Raw genomic sequence first — 14,739 nt, 5'->3', positions numbered from 1 at the left:
TAAAAATGTGTGTATACTCACACTGAAATAAGGCAGTTCTATCTTTTAACAAATGTATATACATTTTAACATATGGGCACAGAAGAGATCATCAATGCAGCCTAATTCAGTCTGAGCTCTGTCTGATTGGCTCCTGGCTTTTGGTGGTATTGGCCAGGTAAAGTCTTTTGATTTCTTCTTGTCTGCTAGTCAGCCCTCTCCTTGGGCTTTTGGTGTTTGATAACCTTGTTTATGAAATGAACAAAAGGATCATAGTGCCTTTACATTGTCTAAAGAAAGCCATGCATTTCCACACTAGATTTAATAATAGAATACAATAAATAAATAAATAAATAAATGACTTTTTTTTCCTTCTTCTTCAGGATATGTCAGCTCGAGGATCATCTTCACAGCTTCCTAAACCTTTTGATCCTGAGCCAGTAGCTAAATATGGCACACTGGATGTGACTTTTGACTATGACTCACAGGAACAGAAGCTTTTGGTGACAGTGACAGCTGTCACAGACATTCCCACATACAGCAGGACAGGTGGAAGCTCGTGGCAAGTACACCTAGTCCTTCTCCCTATAAAGAAGCAGAGAGCAAAAACCAGCATCCAGCGGGGACCGTGCCCTGTCTTCACAGAGACATTCAAATTTAATCACGTTGAGTCTGAGATGATTGGGAATTATGCAGTTCGCTTTAGACTGTACAGCGTACGTCGCATGAAAAAAGAGAGGATTGTGGGAGAAAAGATTTTTTACTTAACAAAATTGAATCTTCAAGGGAAGATGTCAGTGCCAGTGATACTGGAACCTTCTTACAGTCTGTCTGTGAGTATTAAATGAGGCAGAATAAGAATGCAGTGATATACACTGTCCTGAATTCTGTAAGAATAGTGTGTATATTTATAGTCATCACATCCACTTGTTTTTTTTCAACAGCCATAGCACTGTATTAGCACAGCGATTATTTCCTTAGAGCTTCTATAAGTACATTCACTTTCCACATGCAAAAGCTGCCCATATTTTTCTATTTAATTACTTTGAAATTTCCAGTCTACAAATAGGGATACAGTGGTGAATATATGTATATATGCAAATATATATATATGTATGTTCCTTACTACCCTCAGCACTTGAATTTAAAAAGAAAAAAAAAAAAAAAAAAAGCTATACTAGCAATTGCCCTCCATCTGTTGCAATTAAGTCTCGATTGCAATAGGTATTTTCATTTCAAGAAAGATAAGAAAGAGGAATTTTGAGAGCATAAAGCAATTTTTAATAACTTCAGATTAGAACCTTGTAAATAATTGATTTCTGGTTCAGTGTGAAGTGAAATAGTGAATAATAGCTCAAAATGAAAAGGATTTTTTTTCTGAAAAAAACTACTTATCTGATGAACAAAATTTTTTGTCCCCCAAATAATTTAATATTTTTAATAAAGCAAAGTAACAGTAATTAAGAGTAAACTTTAGATATCACTTTCAATAAACACAGAAGATCACTAAATTGGCAGTGATTAGCATCTTCTTTTTAGTTTTTATAAGTATTTAAGTATACATTTGTCCAGAAAGGGAATGTTCGTCATGTTATGGTCTGGGCTTCCTAGGCTAGGAGTGCTCTTGGCTTAAGAGCTACATATGTGCTTAATGATGGGCTTTTTTGGGAAAAAGATAATACATTGTATGTATTTTGGAGGAGGGTGTTAAAAAATCAATAGAAGGAAAAGAGGAGGAGACGGGAAAGAACGGAAAGTATTTTTTTCAGATGAAGCAATGCAATTAATTTCTTCTGTATTTTGAAACTTCAGTTCGATTGAAATGGCATTTCTGTTGAACATGAGTATTGCAAAAGACACTCAAAATAAAACGCCATTGTATTTAATGACTAAAAATATATTAATTAGTAAAAGCTGAGAAGAAAACATGGACCTGATGGAGCATCAACTGACAATAGAACAGATTTTTTACGCTTCCTTAAGAAGTACAAATTAGTCTAATCTAAGAGTGAAGGAAGCTGAACATGAGCCAGCAGTGTGCCCAGGTGGCCAAGAAGGCCAATGGCATCCTGGCCTGGATCAGGAACAGCGTGGCCAGCAGGAGTAGGGAAGTGATCCTTCCCCTGTACTCAGCTCTGGTGAGGCCACACCTGGAGTGCTGTGTCCAGTTCTGGGCCCCTCAGTTCAGGAAGGATATTGAGGTGCTGGAGCAGGTCCAGAGAAGAGCAACCAGGCTGGTGAAGGGACTTGAGCACAAGTCCTATGAGGAGAGGCTGAGGGAGCTGGGGTTGTTTAGTCTGGAGAAGAGGAGGCTCAGGGGTGACCTCATCACTCTCTACAACTCCCTGAGAGGAGGTTGTAGCCAGGTGGGAGTCAGTCTTTTCTCCCAGGCAACAAGCAGTAGGACAAGAGGGCACAGGCTTAAGCTCTGCCAGGGGAGGATTAGGTTGGATATTAGGAAGAAATTCTTTACAGAGAGGGTAATCAGGCTTTGGAATGGTCTGCCCAGAGAGGTGGTGGATTCACCATCCCTGGAGGTTTTTAAGATGAGACTGGATGTGGCACTCAGTGCCATGATCTAGTAACCACAGCGGTGTTGGATCAAGGGTTGGATGATTCTGTGATTCTATGAACTGGTTCATTTACCTAGTGCAAACTTTCCTGATGCAGTTTGCTAGTTTCACGGCTTGGAAAAAAACACCCCATGAAACAAAACATTAAATATTCTAAATGTATTTGCTAAGTTTGTGTGTGTTTTCAATAGGTTCTTGTATAAAATTTACCAAAGTCAGTGACAGAGGCCAATGAAGGAACCTGTGATTGATTAGTATATCACACGTATGCATTGGTTATTCTTCAGTATTATTTTCTTGAGTTTTTTTGACAGGGAGTTTTAAAACAAATTCCAGGAGGCAGCAGAGATGATAAGGCTGTTATTTATTTTCTGTGATTGTAAGGCATGCCATATCATCATTTTTCTCTCCTCAATTTTTGCAGGAAGGAACAGGAATAAGGAATATTGGTAGGAAGTTAAAGTATCTTCCAGAGTTTGTTGCTTTAACAGGGTTTAAGCAGCCCCACCCGTTGCTGGAAAGGATCCTTCAGAGTCTTGATAGCTTGAATGAGGATCCATGGTTTTTTGGAACCGTGTAAATAATTTTTAAAGCTTTGGAAATTCATTGATATCTGAGTTTACAGGTATTTTTCTCTTATCATGTATAGCCAGTATAGTATTTTTTCAGCGAGCAGTTTTACAGGATTTAACATAGAGTTGTTTTGCAGGAGTGTTAAATTTCATTGTGTTCTTAGGATGTATGACTGGAAATGGGGAATATCCTTGGATCACTTGACTTTAAGCCCTTGTTATTGGAAACAGCCAGGTCGTCTTGAAGACAAAATTGTGAATTTTCATCTGAAAACACCAGGTTATTTCATTTCAGTTTCTTCATGGCCAAGTTATTACCATTTGGTATTATGCCAGCATAAGTTCTTACCCTTCTCAGGTGTTTACCTCTGGGTATTCCTTTTTAACTGTCCTTTTGCTAAAATAAAACAACAATGTTTATGTTCAACTGATCATAAACATCAGGCAGGGGTTATTTAACAGGAGGAGGTTGTTTCAGTTTGGAGATATCCAGTTGCTGAAGGATATTTGTAATTTTAAAATCCGTGATGAGGTACACTGTACATTCTGAATTAAATTTGTTTTGTTCAGTTGCAGAGGGTTTTGTTAGTGAGAAGTGTTTGTATTTGACAGCTTTTTTTATGAAGATACTTCTTGGACTGATGACAGTTGTCCTATTTTTTCCACTGCTTCTCATTATATGGATTTTATATATTAAATATACCTTCTGTCACTGAAACTCCCTAATCCATTGAAACATCTATGCTAATCTCTTCTGCAGAAATGTATTTTCGTTGCTTCTGTCTGTGCCTGATATTATATTAATGTATTTTATTAGCTAATCATCTGCCTTTTGATTGTGTAAGAACACTTTGTATGTGTTGGAATGTGGTTAAAGGTAGATCAGCAAGTTCAGTGCCTTCAGACATAGTGACACACTCACATGAGTGGGGCCTGCAAGTCTTTGGTTATAGTTAAAATGTGAACCAGTGCATGTCGTGGTGGGAATGTGGTACTATTATGTTCCTTAAATAGATTTCAAAGCTACACATGGCTCCAAATTTACAAATATATTAACAAAATATCTTTTTCACCCAAGCTTTCACCCTGTTCATCACCTTCCTACATTGTGTATAACGTCTTGCATTAGCAGCTATTATCCCCAGTCTTATTGCCATTTGTTTTTAACAGTCCTGTGTTGCTGCAGTTCTCCCACGTAACAGGGAATTCCTCCTCAGCCCCCTTATTTATCACACATTTCCTTCCAAGTTCAGCATATATTTGAGTTAAGAGCAAGCAATGGAACCAATATGAGCTAGGCAGAGTGCAGTTGTCACTGTTACTTTAAACTGTGTCCCTTTCAGATTTGATAGAAATTGTTCATTGAATCAAAAGTTTAATATTTACACTGTGGTTTTGTCAGAGTAGAGCTTGTGTAGGAATATCTTTGTTGATGCTTTCAGATAAATTTTCCTTTTAGGACAATGGTAGACAAATTTGTGTTGACCCATCTTGAAGTTCAGAAATTTTCTTTATTTGTCTTCAGGAAATCCCTGTGGACCTATTTTTAGTTGCTCTTCATTCTTCTCACCCCCCAAAATTTTCCTGACAGTGAACAACAGCCTCTAGTATGATGTGATTATAAAGCCATATAAGCAGTTTATTGAGTGAAATCTGTTTGGAAAAGATCAAAGAAACAAGCGTAATCTGTCCCATAGGTTGCTTTTTGGTGTAGGATGACAACAATCCATCATGTTTTTTATTTTGTGATCAATTTGGGAAATACCATTTGGGCAACCAAAACATACCTCTTCCTGCTAAGCAAATGTAGTAATTATTCATTGTGTATCATCAATTTACAAGGTGTTTACTGGGGAGAATTCAGTTTATTTTTATTTCTGTCTCTAGCATTCTCTAACATTGAACTCCCAGGTGTGATCTCCATAACAAAGAATGGATGGTGTTGGCAATCGTATGTGCTTAAAAGATTATTTTTGTATATCTTTAGTCCAAATACCCAGAGCATCTGGATAATTATTTTAATTGCAATTTTTTTTGAGTGGAGGCATTTGTGCTTGCAGTGTATAAAGATGCTCACTCTTGCACACACACATGCACTGTCTCCACTGTGAGGACAGTGGTTTATCAGCTGGTGTACATTGGTTTATGCACTGTGCTTAAGGCACAATGTTTCATGTTGCCTTTTATGCATGGCATATCTTCAGTATTCTTATTAATGGATGTTTATCAGTTCATCATCTTCTCAGAAATAAAAGCTTTTGGAGTGGCATTTCTTTCCTGGGAATTCTTGTCCATCACAGAGTCAAGCTGTCAGGCTTTATGCAAACAATTAAAAGTATAAGAGTCACTACTGGTGACTCTGTTACTTTGTTCTTGTGGCATGGTCTATCTAGGATTGTATTTTGAAAGATAAATACCAAAATTCATAGATATAAACAGAGTTTTATTAAATACCAGTATGATAGTTAAAGCTGATAATAAAAAAATTTACTTTTTCTTTAAAAAAGAAAAAAAGGCAAAATATTTTCTGCTTAGTATTTTAACTAGAATTTTACCAAAAAAAACCCAGTTACTATGTGATGGTGCAAAAATGCTTTCAGTTAGCTTGTAAAAATTATGTCCATCAAAATAAGGGGCAATTATCTTTAAACTCTGAGCACATTTTTGTCTCGGGAATAACACTCAATTCATTTGAGTAACTGGTGTAAAACACAGAAGATTAGAATTGATCCTTTGACACAAGTAGAAAGATGACTTGTGATTTCTTTTAAAGAGTCATTAGGTGATGGGAAAATGGTTATTATGATAGTGAGGCTGCAGGAGAACTTGACAGTACTTGGCAAAGGAAACATTCTCCCTGTGTTTGGCTGCCTGTGCAACATTTCATGGCAGTATCAGCAAGCAGCAGTTATTGTTTTCTCAGTGTCATGGATGGGGTTAAAAAAAATTGGCAAGTACCTGAAAACTGTGAAGAAATATGTCTTAGTCTTATTCTCCATATGTTTTTAATTAAAATAAGGAAATCCTGGTGAGAGGTCTGGAGCATAAGTCTTATGAGGAGAGGCTGAGGGAGCTGGGGTTGTTTAGTCTGTAGAAAAGGAGGCTCAGTGAGGACCTTATCACTCTCTGCTACTACATGAAGGGAGGTTGTAGTGAGGTGTGAATTGGTCTCTCCTACCAGGGAACAAGTGACAGGACAAGAGGAAATGGCATCAAGTTGCACGAGGGAAGGTTTAGATTAGATATTAGAAAAAAAATTTTACAGAAAGGGTTGTAGAGCATTCAAACAGAGTGCCCAAGGATGTGGTGGAGTTACTATCACTGGAAGTGTTCGAGAAATATGTGGATATGGCATTTGAGAACATGGTTTAATGGTAAACGTGGTGGTAGTGCTAGGTTGATGGAACACCAGGGGCTTTCTTCAACACATTATCAAAACCAGAACTTGAATTTAATGTTAACTTTCAGCTGCCTTGCTGACATCCAGATGGGGAGCAAGTTCCTACATTGGTAACAAGACCTATTACTATAACACTGAATGTAGGATACCAAGAGAACTTTTTAAAGACAGCAATGCAAAGAATTTTATCTAGTTGTCAAAAATCATCATCTGGTCGCAGAATAAAATAACAATTTTAAACCTGGTATCTTTTGCCTTTAATCAATCACTTGTGTCAAGAAAGTTATATGCTCAGTTTGGTCCTCACAGTCTTTGATATTTGCATCAGCAAATAATGGAAACTATGTTTCAGATATGGCATTACTATTTTGAGTGCATGATGATACTTTTCAGCCTCTGAAATGCCCCCAGTCAAATGACAGGCTGTGCATGACTCTTCTAGATTAAATCAAAGTAATCCTCCTGAGCAATACTCTTATTTACTCAGAAAAACCAGTCTGTTCAGTGACAAACATATTGTCTAGAATTCTATGTGTAGATTCGATCATCTTTAAAAAAATAAAATGGAGAAAGCTTATCAATACATAAAGCTAAAAAAGTCAGGTAACTGAGATTCTCAGACTATCACTCCCTGTAGCAAAAGTCTGGTCTCCCAACCTGCATTGCAATTTCAAACAGCAATAAGGAAAATAATCACACTGTAAATCTCCTGGGAGTGACTTTTTAGAAGTTACAAGTAAAGATTACCAAGGTTGTCACTCACATGAAATTTCCACTTTTGAAGACTATGGAACTGTTTGCTTAAATCTTCCTCAAGAACTCCACACTTTCAGTGGAGGTACGCTTTAACTTATCTATCCAAGTGAAATTTGTTTCCCTTAGAGATGCTGAGTTTCTGGAATATTTTGTTTTCTTATAATTATAATTCTTTCTTGTTTGCATCTATGTGTACACACAAATGCCTTCTTGCTTTTGCTACTGCTTTTCAAGAAAACTAGAAAAAGTCAAAGCACAGAATCAGTTCTGTTTGCAGGTTTGAGTACCTTTCAGCAAAAGCACGTGCACTGGCTTCCTTCAATTTATTTCCATTGAGGGAAACCCCAATCAGAGATGTTGCACAAACAGATGAAGTCACCTAGCCTGCAAATTCATAATGTACACGTTTGTGAAACTTTCAGATTTAGTTTTTAGTTTACTTACTCAGTGATTCTTATTCTTCTCCTGGGCTTTGCGGTGTTAAGTCTTCTTCATTAGTATTTTTCATTTCAGACTTGAGGATCTTCAGGTAATCACTTTTTTTTGTATATTCAAGCAGCCTGTATTTGGTACCAGATATGCATTTCTGTTCGTAGGGTGCCTTTAGCAAGGGATTCTTTTAGAGTGTCAGCCTCTTGTCAGGTTTGGCCTCTGTATGGTTTGACCTTGAGCTGAATCTTTCACAGCTCCTGCCTTTCTGTTGGGCTTAATCAGCTGTCAGCTGGCACAGGGAGAATCCAGCTTATCTCTTGCACTTCTTTGTGGTTTGGATGATAGCTCTGAAAACTGAAGCACATCCCTTCCAACTGCAAACACCTGGTGGTCCTCTGATCATGGGATTAAACGTGAGCTGAACAAATCAAAAGGGAGGTTAAATGAGAGCTGGGTGAACTGTGTGATCGCAAAGTCTGACAATACCTGACAAATGCACTTACTTGTAATGTTACAGATTTGTTCATTGTGAAAAACAGTTGCATGTATGTTTAGGCAATCAAATACTAATCCATAGATTGACTACTCATAAATTGTGCTTAATGTTTGATCACTGAATCTTTCTCTTTTCCCAGTCTGAAGGGTGTAATCAAGAGGAGAAAAAAAGAGAAAAATTAAATTATTTGCCATTGATCTCCTCAATGAGCATAGACTAACTGCATCTGGACAGAGCATTGTCATTTAAAGAAGTCTGTAGTCTTGGAAGCTGTCCCACGGTAACATCTCTATGCTCTTACATGTTTGACAGGGAGTAAAGAGAGGGGGAGGTGTGAGTGAGCCCAGGTAGGAACTGTTAGCGTAGCTTCATCAGGAGTGCAGGTAAAATGTCTGCATTTTGTGTCAGATGTTCTAAACTAAATTGCTAACACAAACATCTAACAGCTTTTAGTGCTTGAATCTTTCTTTATGCTACATGTCTTATCTCAGAAAACAGAATTCAATAACAAAAGGCCTTTTGCCTCTTTTTCTCCCAGCCCAAGGCTGTATAAAAAGCTGGTAGACTTCTGCAGTGTGAAAACAGCACTTTGCAAATGCTATAAATTCCATTGTACATTCATTTCCAATTGCCTTCACTGCTGCTTGGGTTTGCTCTGCAAATTTCAAGCCCATTATGTCTGTGGAATAACTTGGTGACCTTTTGTCATCTGGCAAGGAAGCAAAGGTGTAATTTAAATGCAGGGTAATAGAAGTTATAGAAAACTTCCAAGTGTTTCCTTCTCGGTAGAGAATTAATGTTTTGTTCTGCAGAGCTGATGATTTTAAAAGTATGTAGACCTAAAGTACTAATAGCAAATTCTCATGAAGTAGGAAAAGCAATACAGAAATCTCTCCGAGAACTTTTCAAAATTTTTCAGAAAAGTTGAATCTTGATTTGCCATTGTTAAGAATATATAAATTTTATTTTAGTTTAGTTTTATGACTAAATTATTGTATCTAAAGTTTGCAACCAAACCTTATTTTAATATTATAGTATTCTTACTAGAAGACCCACAAAGATTTTATTTTTTTATTAAAATTAATTAATTTTAAAGTATTTGAAAATGGAAATTTGAGTGTCATGTATCTAAGGAAGTTTGATAGCTCTGTGCATTATAGTATCTCTGCTACATTAAAGTTGTGCATAGAATTTTTAAGGTTTTAGTCCCTTGAATCTAGTGAATAAAAAAATTATTAATTTTGCTTTGATCTCAATTTTTCAGTGTTCCATCTGTGAGAAAACAATGTGTTTTAAAAACAGGGTAGAACAGAAGCTTTTGATGAGAAATGTGAATATTATCACTTCATATAGTCTGATTTTCAACTACGTTGATAGTAGTTTAAGAAACAAGACAACGCATATTTGACATGAATACCGTTGATGTTGAATGAATTTATTTGCTAAGGATCCTAAATTGGAATTGTTGACTAAGAAGTCCTGATAATTTTTAAAGCATGCCATTCTATCCAAAATAAATATTTTTTGTTCCTAAAATCAAATCACATAATGGAGATATTAGAATATTTACTTTCATGTTTGTGATTTAAGTTGATTTAGTAATACTACAAAGTGTTAAGTGCATAAATAAAAATTCACATTATGCTTAATTGGAATGGGCTTCAAGGAAGCTATTAAGAAACCCCCCCCCCCAAATAATTTCCTATCATAGATAATGGTACTTTCCTAAACTTGAATCTTTGTGAAATGCTTAAAACTATATGTTTCAATGTTTGCAAGTTCAGGTTGTTAGTTTAAAAGCAAAATACTGATAACTATTTATTTTCTTAATTTTACAGTACAGGGCAGCCGACTTTAAACTTTGACATGTCTAATTATTTTTCACCCCTGTGTTTTCAGGGCTGAATTCTTCAGGTGGTTTCTCTTTCCCAGGAATGATCTGGATATTGTTTCAAAAGTAGTTTAGCTTTGAAACATGTTTTTATAAAGTAGCTGGTGTTGCAGCCACTGATGAAGGATGTGGAGCCTCTAGGTTTGGTTTTCTCCTCCCTGAGAGCTGGGCTGGAGCCTGTGTAGTGCTCGGATGCTCTCATCACGTCAGCAAGCTTTTGCCTCAAAGGGGAACAGTAGCTTCAGGGTTCAGCACTGGATTGGGTAGTGATTAACAGAGATTTTAGACTTTTATCTTAAAACTGTTGGAGACCTGGATTGAGTTCCCTCTTTTGGCTACTAGGATTCAAATTTCCTCCCCTAACCTCTCAGTTGTATTGACCTAGAAGTAGAAAAAGTAATGTGCAAAAAAGTTCTTTAAGAGATTAGTGGTATAACATTAACATTTAAAATTGGAGAGACATTTTGACAAGTAACATGCTGTGAATCAGATTTTTGTTGCTGAAGGATTGTCAGCAAGGTTTCATCTTTCCTATGTATATTTTGAAAAGCCAAGAGAATCAGATGTTCTTGTTTGGTAAGCCTACAGAGACATGATTTTAACCTGTGCATTGTGGAAAATGAACTTTTAACTGCCTTCAGAGCATGGTCACATTATTCCCTGTCATTAACTCCATTTGGCTTAAGAACAAAATTTATAAGCAGAGCTCCAGGGTATAGAAAAATAACAGTAGGAGATGAATATGTAAGTAGCAAATACTGTGTTTCCATGGAACTATGGTGCAGGAAGACAAATAAATACATTTTACTTATATTACCATTGATGCAAATAGATGGTTCTCTGTTGTAAGAGGGCAGAGAAGAGTACTACTGAAAATGCTTCTTAGGGGTTGAAGTCTGATGTAAAGCATTATATGTGTTCATGTCCATCGGCATGAGAGAAGAGTGGGGTTTTTTTTTTGATTGCCAACTTTTGTGCAATAGGGACACGTGAAATACAGACTGCTTAATGGGCATGTTTTTATTATATATTTCTTAAAAAGAGGTGTTTCTTCCCTAGATAATATATGCAAAGAGTCCATCAAGAACAATAGTTTGGAGAATTATTAATTTAAGTTTTTGTAGAATATAACACATTCATTTTTATTCGTAACATTTCCTTACAATGCAGTGGAAACAGTGATTCTTGCAAGTGTTGGTCAAATAAAATCAGACTGACTGTAAGAAAGTACTGCTTTGTGATGTATATGGGAAAAGGTTTGGGTCCTTTGCACACAGCTCTCTGTTAGAAAATTGAAAAGCTGCAGTTTTTTTTTTTTACTGTAGTAAGACCAACCTTTGAACCAAATACTTGGAATAGACTTCACCATTTATTTTTTGCTTGTGCTTACTGTTAAGAATGTATTTTTGTTATGGCTAAATTGACAAAATAGGTTTGGGGTTTAGTATTAATGTCCTCAACCTCGAGAGGCCATTTCTAGCACTGTGGTCAGATCATCAACACTTTGACAGTTCAACGCAGTTCTTAAAAATCTGCATATAAGGTTTTAAAGCAGTTCTTGCTAGGCTATTCTGGTGCTTCACTGACCTTGAAAGGCCTTTTCTGTTATGGAACCTTAGTCCTTTTTTCCCTACTTGTTAAATTACACAGAGTGTTTATAAAGGAAGAGAGAGAAGAGTTATGAAAATAAATTAACATAGACAGATTTCAAACAAATAGTAACTTTTGGTCTGAATCTTAAGTTTCCCACAGTGAAGCAACAGAGTCAAAGTGGCCTACAGATAGATTAACAGACAGATGGAATGCATATCTAGATGGAGATGAAAAGCATCTGGTAGCACTGTAATGTTATCATGAGATGAAAGCTTCATTGTAGCTAAGTTTGTATTCATGTTGAACCAATTAGCAATTTCAGTGTTACCATTTTACAATTTTGCACTTGATCATGAAGCTTATATTTTGAGCAGGTAAAAATGTACCTTCTTAAGTTGCTTTTTCTTGATGAGTTGGGGAATGACTCTTCTACAATTCTGACTTGTGTAAACGGAAAAACCCCTCTAAAGAGAAACTTCAGTAAAGCTGTTATTTCCAACTCTAGTGCAGCTTATGGACTTAACACAAAGTCAATTTACTTACCAACAGAGGGGATTATCATGGAATACCTTACTTGAAACAATGAATGGATTTCCAAGTGTGAACAATAAACTCTAGGCTGGAGAAAATAGTTTTGAGGAGATATCTAATAATACTCTGAATTCCTGCTTTTGACATTTTACTGCAATGGAAAGTCTTTCTTCATTTGTTAATCTGAGCTCTTTCGATCTCAGCTGTCTGTTACCATCCCTGATTCCGGTTTTTTCTTCTCTTCCTCATAGGATTTTTCTGTCTTCTTTCAAAAGAAAACTGATGAAATGCAACCTCATCTTCCCCCTTTCTCAGGTCTTTCACACAGTTGTGCCCAAATCCTCTGTTTTCTCCCTCAGTATAGCCACAGAAGGTATATTTTGGCTGATATTGTTTAACACTATTTTTACCCAGTATCATAATTTTGTCTCCTAGTCTGCTTCACAACTCACTGCTTCATTTTCCTTCTTAACATTTCATTTTCTCTTAAATTAGAATTTTCCAGTTTGTAACTAAAAAGCATTTCTTTGCGTCAGCATGAAACAAAATGAGTTGGAGTTTGTTTTTTTTAATGTGAAATGGAAAACCAAATATGGTTGGAATTTTTTCTTAAGTGAATTTGGTTGCTTTATTTTAGTGTCTTTAAACTTATGTCCCCACAGCATTTTGTACGAAGGAGATTCATAAATTTATTTTATAATAAGGACTAAACAACATTCCTTTGTTTGTCTCAAACCTGCAAAGTATTTTGGTTTAGAAAATAAATATCATAGCAAGACATTTAAGTTAGGTGCTCTCTCCAGATTTTCATCAAGCTTGCATCTACCAGTTCTTTCTATGAGACAATTCTAAGGTATAGTCAGTTGCATTTCCATCCACTTACAGATCTAAAGCATCACCTAGGTCTTCTTGACCCACGATTCCACTGGTGAGATCCTTTTGCCTTGCCTTGAGAAAGGCAGTCTTGTCCTTCACCCATCCACTCAGGATTAGGCTGTAAAAGAATGATATTTCTAGTCCATCCTTATGTACCTTTGTAATACCACACATTTCATTTTTCAGTCGTTTTCCTCCTTCTCTATTATACCACACAGAAGCTACTTGTTTTCCCTTTCATGGTACTTCAGGACTTATTCCCATGCAGTTGTCACTTATTTACTATTCACTATTTCTAACAGGCTAAACCTTACTCTGATACCCATTGTAATAAGTTTAACTGTGTCATAAACTGGTTTAGACTGAGTCCCTCTTTGAACATCAGTAAACTGTTCAAATAAGTCACAATTAGAAAAAATGTGCTATAATCACATTCTCTTGGTATGTCACAGCTCTTACAGAATTTGGGAAGAGCGTTATCCAGCTGCTCACTTTGTATTGTATCTCTTTTGTGGACTCGCAGCACGATCTTAATTAAATTTGAGACCTAAGTGAACAGTGTCAGGTTGACTGTACTTAAATTCCTGGCTCAACAAAATAATACGATGAATAATATCCATAGGGATAATGTGTCACAATTTTAAAATACCAGAAAACTTAAATAATAGCTTCAGTTGTGACAGGCGGAGTCTTTCAAGTGTGCAGTGTATACTGTGACTGCTGAGTCAATTCATCTTTATTTTAAACTTTCCATTTTGTTTTCTAGTGTTGAAGCTAGGAATCAAAAGTTTCCTTTTCTATGAGTGACAAGGATCAGAGAATGAATGTGTACTTGAATTTAATTTTCAGCAATTTACAGTTTGTGAGCAATTTGAAATTTATTCTTGGCATTGAATAAAAGACTTCTTGAGAAATAATTAAAGATTTAAAACTTTGAATTTGCAGTTTGGGAGATGGAAGTCAGAAAGTTTTGTTGAGGTCCTTCTTTAGTAGTAAGAATACATTTTCTAACAACAGTGAATGTTTATTAATGAGGAGCTGGATTGCTGCTTGAATATTCTGTCAGATGTCTTGGAAATGTTCTGTGTAAAAGAACTAGTTAAAATGTCAATAAGAAGAATAGGTTCATAATTTCTTGTAGGTATCATGTCTTCTATAATTTGAGATTCTGTAATGTGTTTGGGCTTTACTTGCATTTTTATGTGTATGCATTTGGGCTTCATCTATGTCAGATGAATTTTCTTGCTTATAAAGTTAACTTTTGTCTTGATGAGGATTTGTGCTATTTAGGCTTTAGATCTGATCTTACGCCCATGTCAGCTGTTACTGGAAATGAGAGAGACATTTGGAATCTGGAAGAATCGGCTTCACAAAATCATCGTGACTCCTTGAAAGAGTAATGCCAGGTTCCCAAATGAGTCAAGCCATATTTGAAAAATCTGTGGATCCAATTTACATTTTATCTGAGAGGATCATAAAGGGATGTGCTGATAATCCAAAAGTCTCTTCCTGGCTACCAAGGAAATTGCCGTACTGTCGGATAGATTCCATCCAGTGTCTTGTTTTTAATAATACAACTCTATGTGCCAGTGCAAATGAAAGCAGGAACAACCATGGTATGATTAGCATGGCAGCATAAA

At 36.2% G+C, this 14,739-nt stretch overlaps 1 protein-coding gene across 4 annotated transcripts in view; it reads left to right on the top strand.

The window, feature by feature from the left end:
• SYT14 (synaptotagmin 14) overlaps positions 1 to 14,739 on the top strand; it is a 90,355-nt gene that overhangs the window by 61,078 nt on the left and 14,538 nt on the right. For all 4 annotated transcript variants that reach the window (XM_050314369.1, XM_050314370.1, XM_050314368.1 and 1 more), the window contains one exon: positions 363 to 812. In XM_050314369.1, coding sequence (XP_050170326.1) covers positions 363 to 812 — 450 coding nt within the window. The remainder of the gene's footprint in view (positions 1 to 362; positions 813 to 14,739) is intronic.

Source organism: Myiozetetes cayanensis, unplaced genomic scaffold (genome assembly GCF_022539395.1).
Source record: "Myiozetetes cayanensis isolate MyiCay16 unplaced genomic scaffold, myiCay2020 scf2-11, whole genome shotgun sequence".
Classification (NCBI taxonomy): domain Eukaryota; kingdom Metazoa; phylum Chordata; class Aves; order Passeriformes; family Tyrannidae; genus Myiozetetes; species Myiozetetes cayanensis.
The sequence above is the reverse complement of the archived record's forward strand: the minus strand, read 5'-3'. Positions and strand labels throughout refer to the sequence as shown.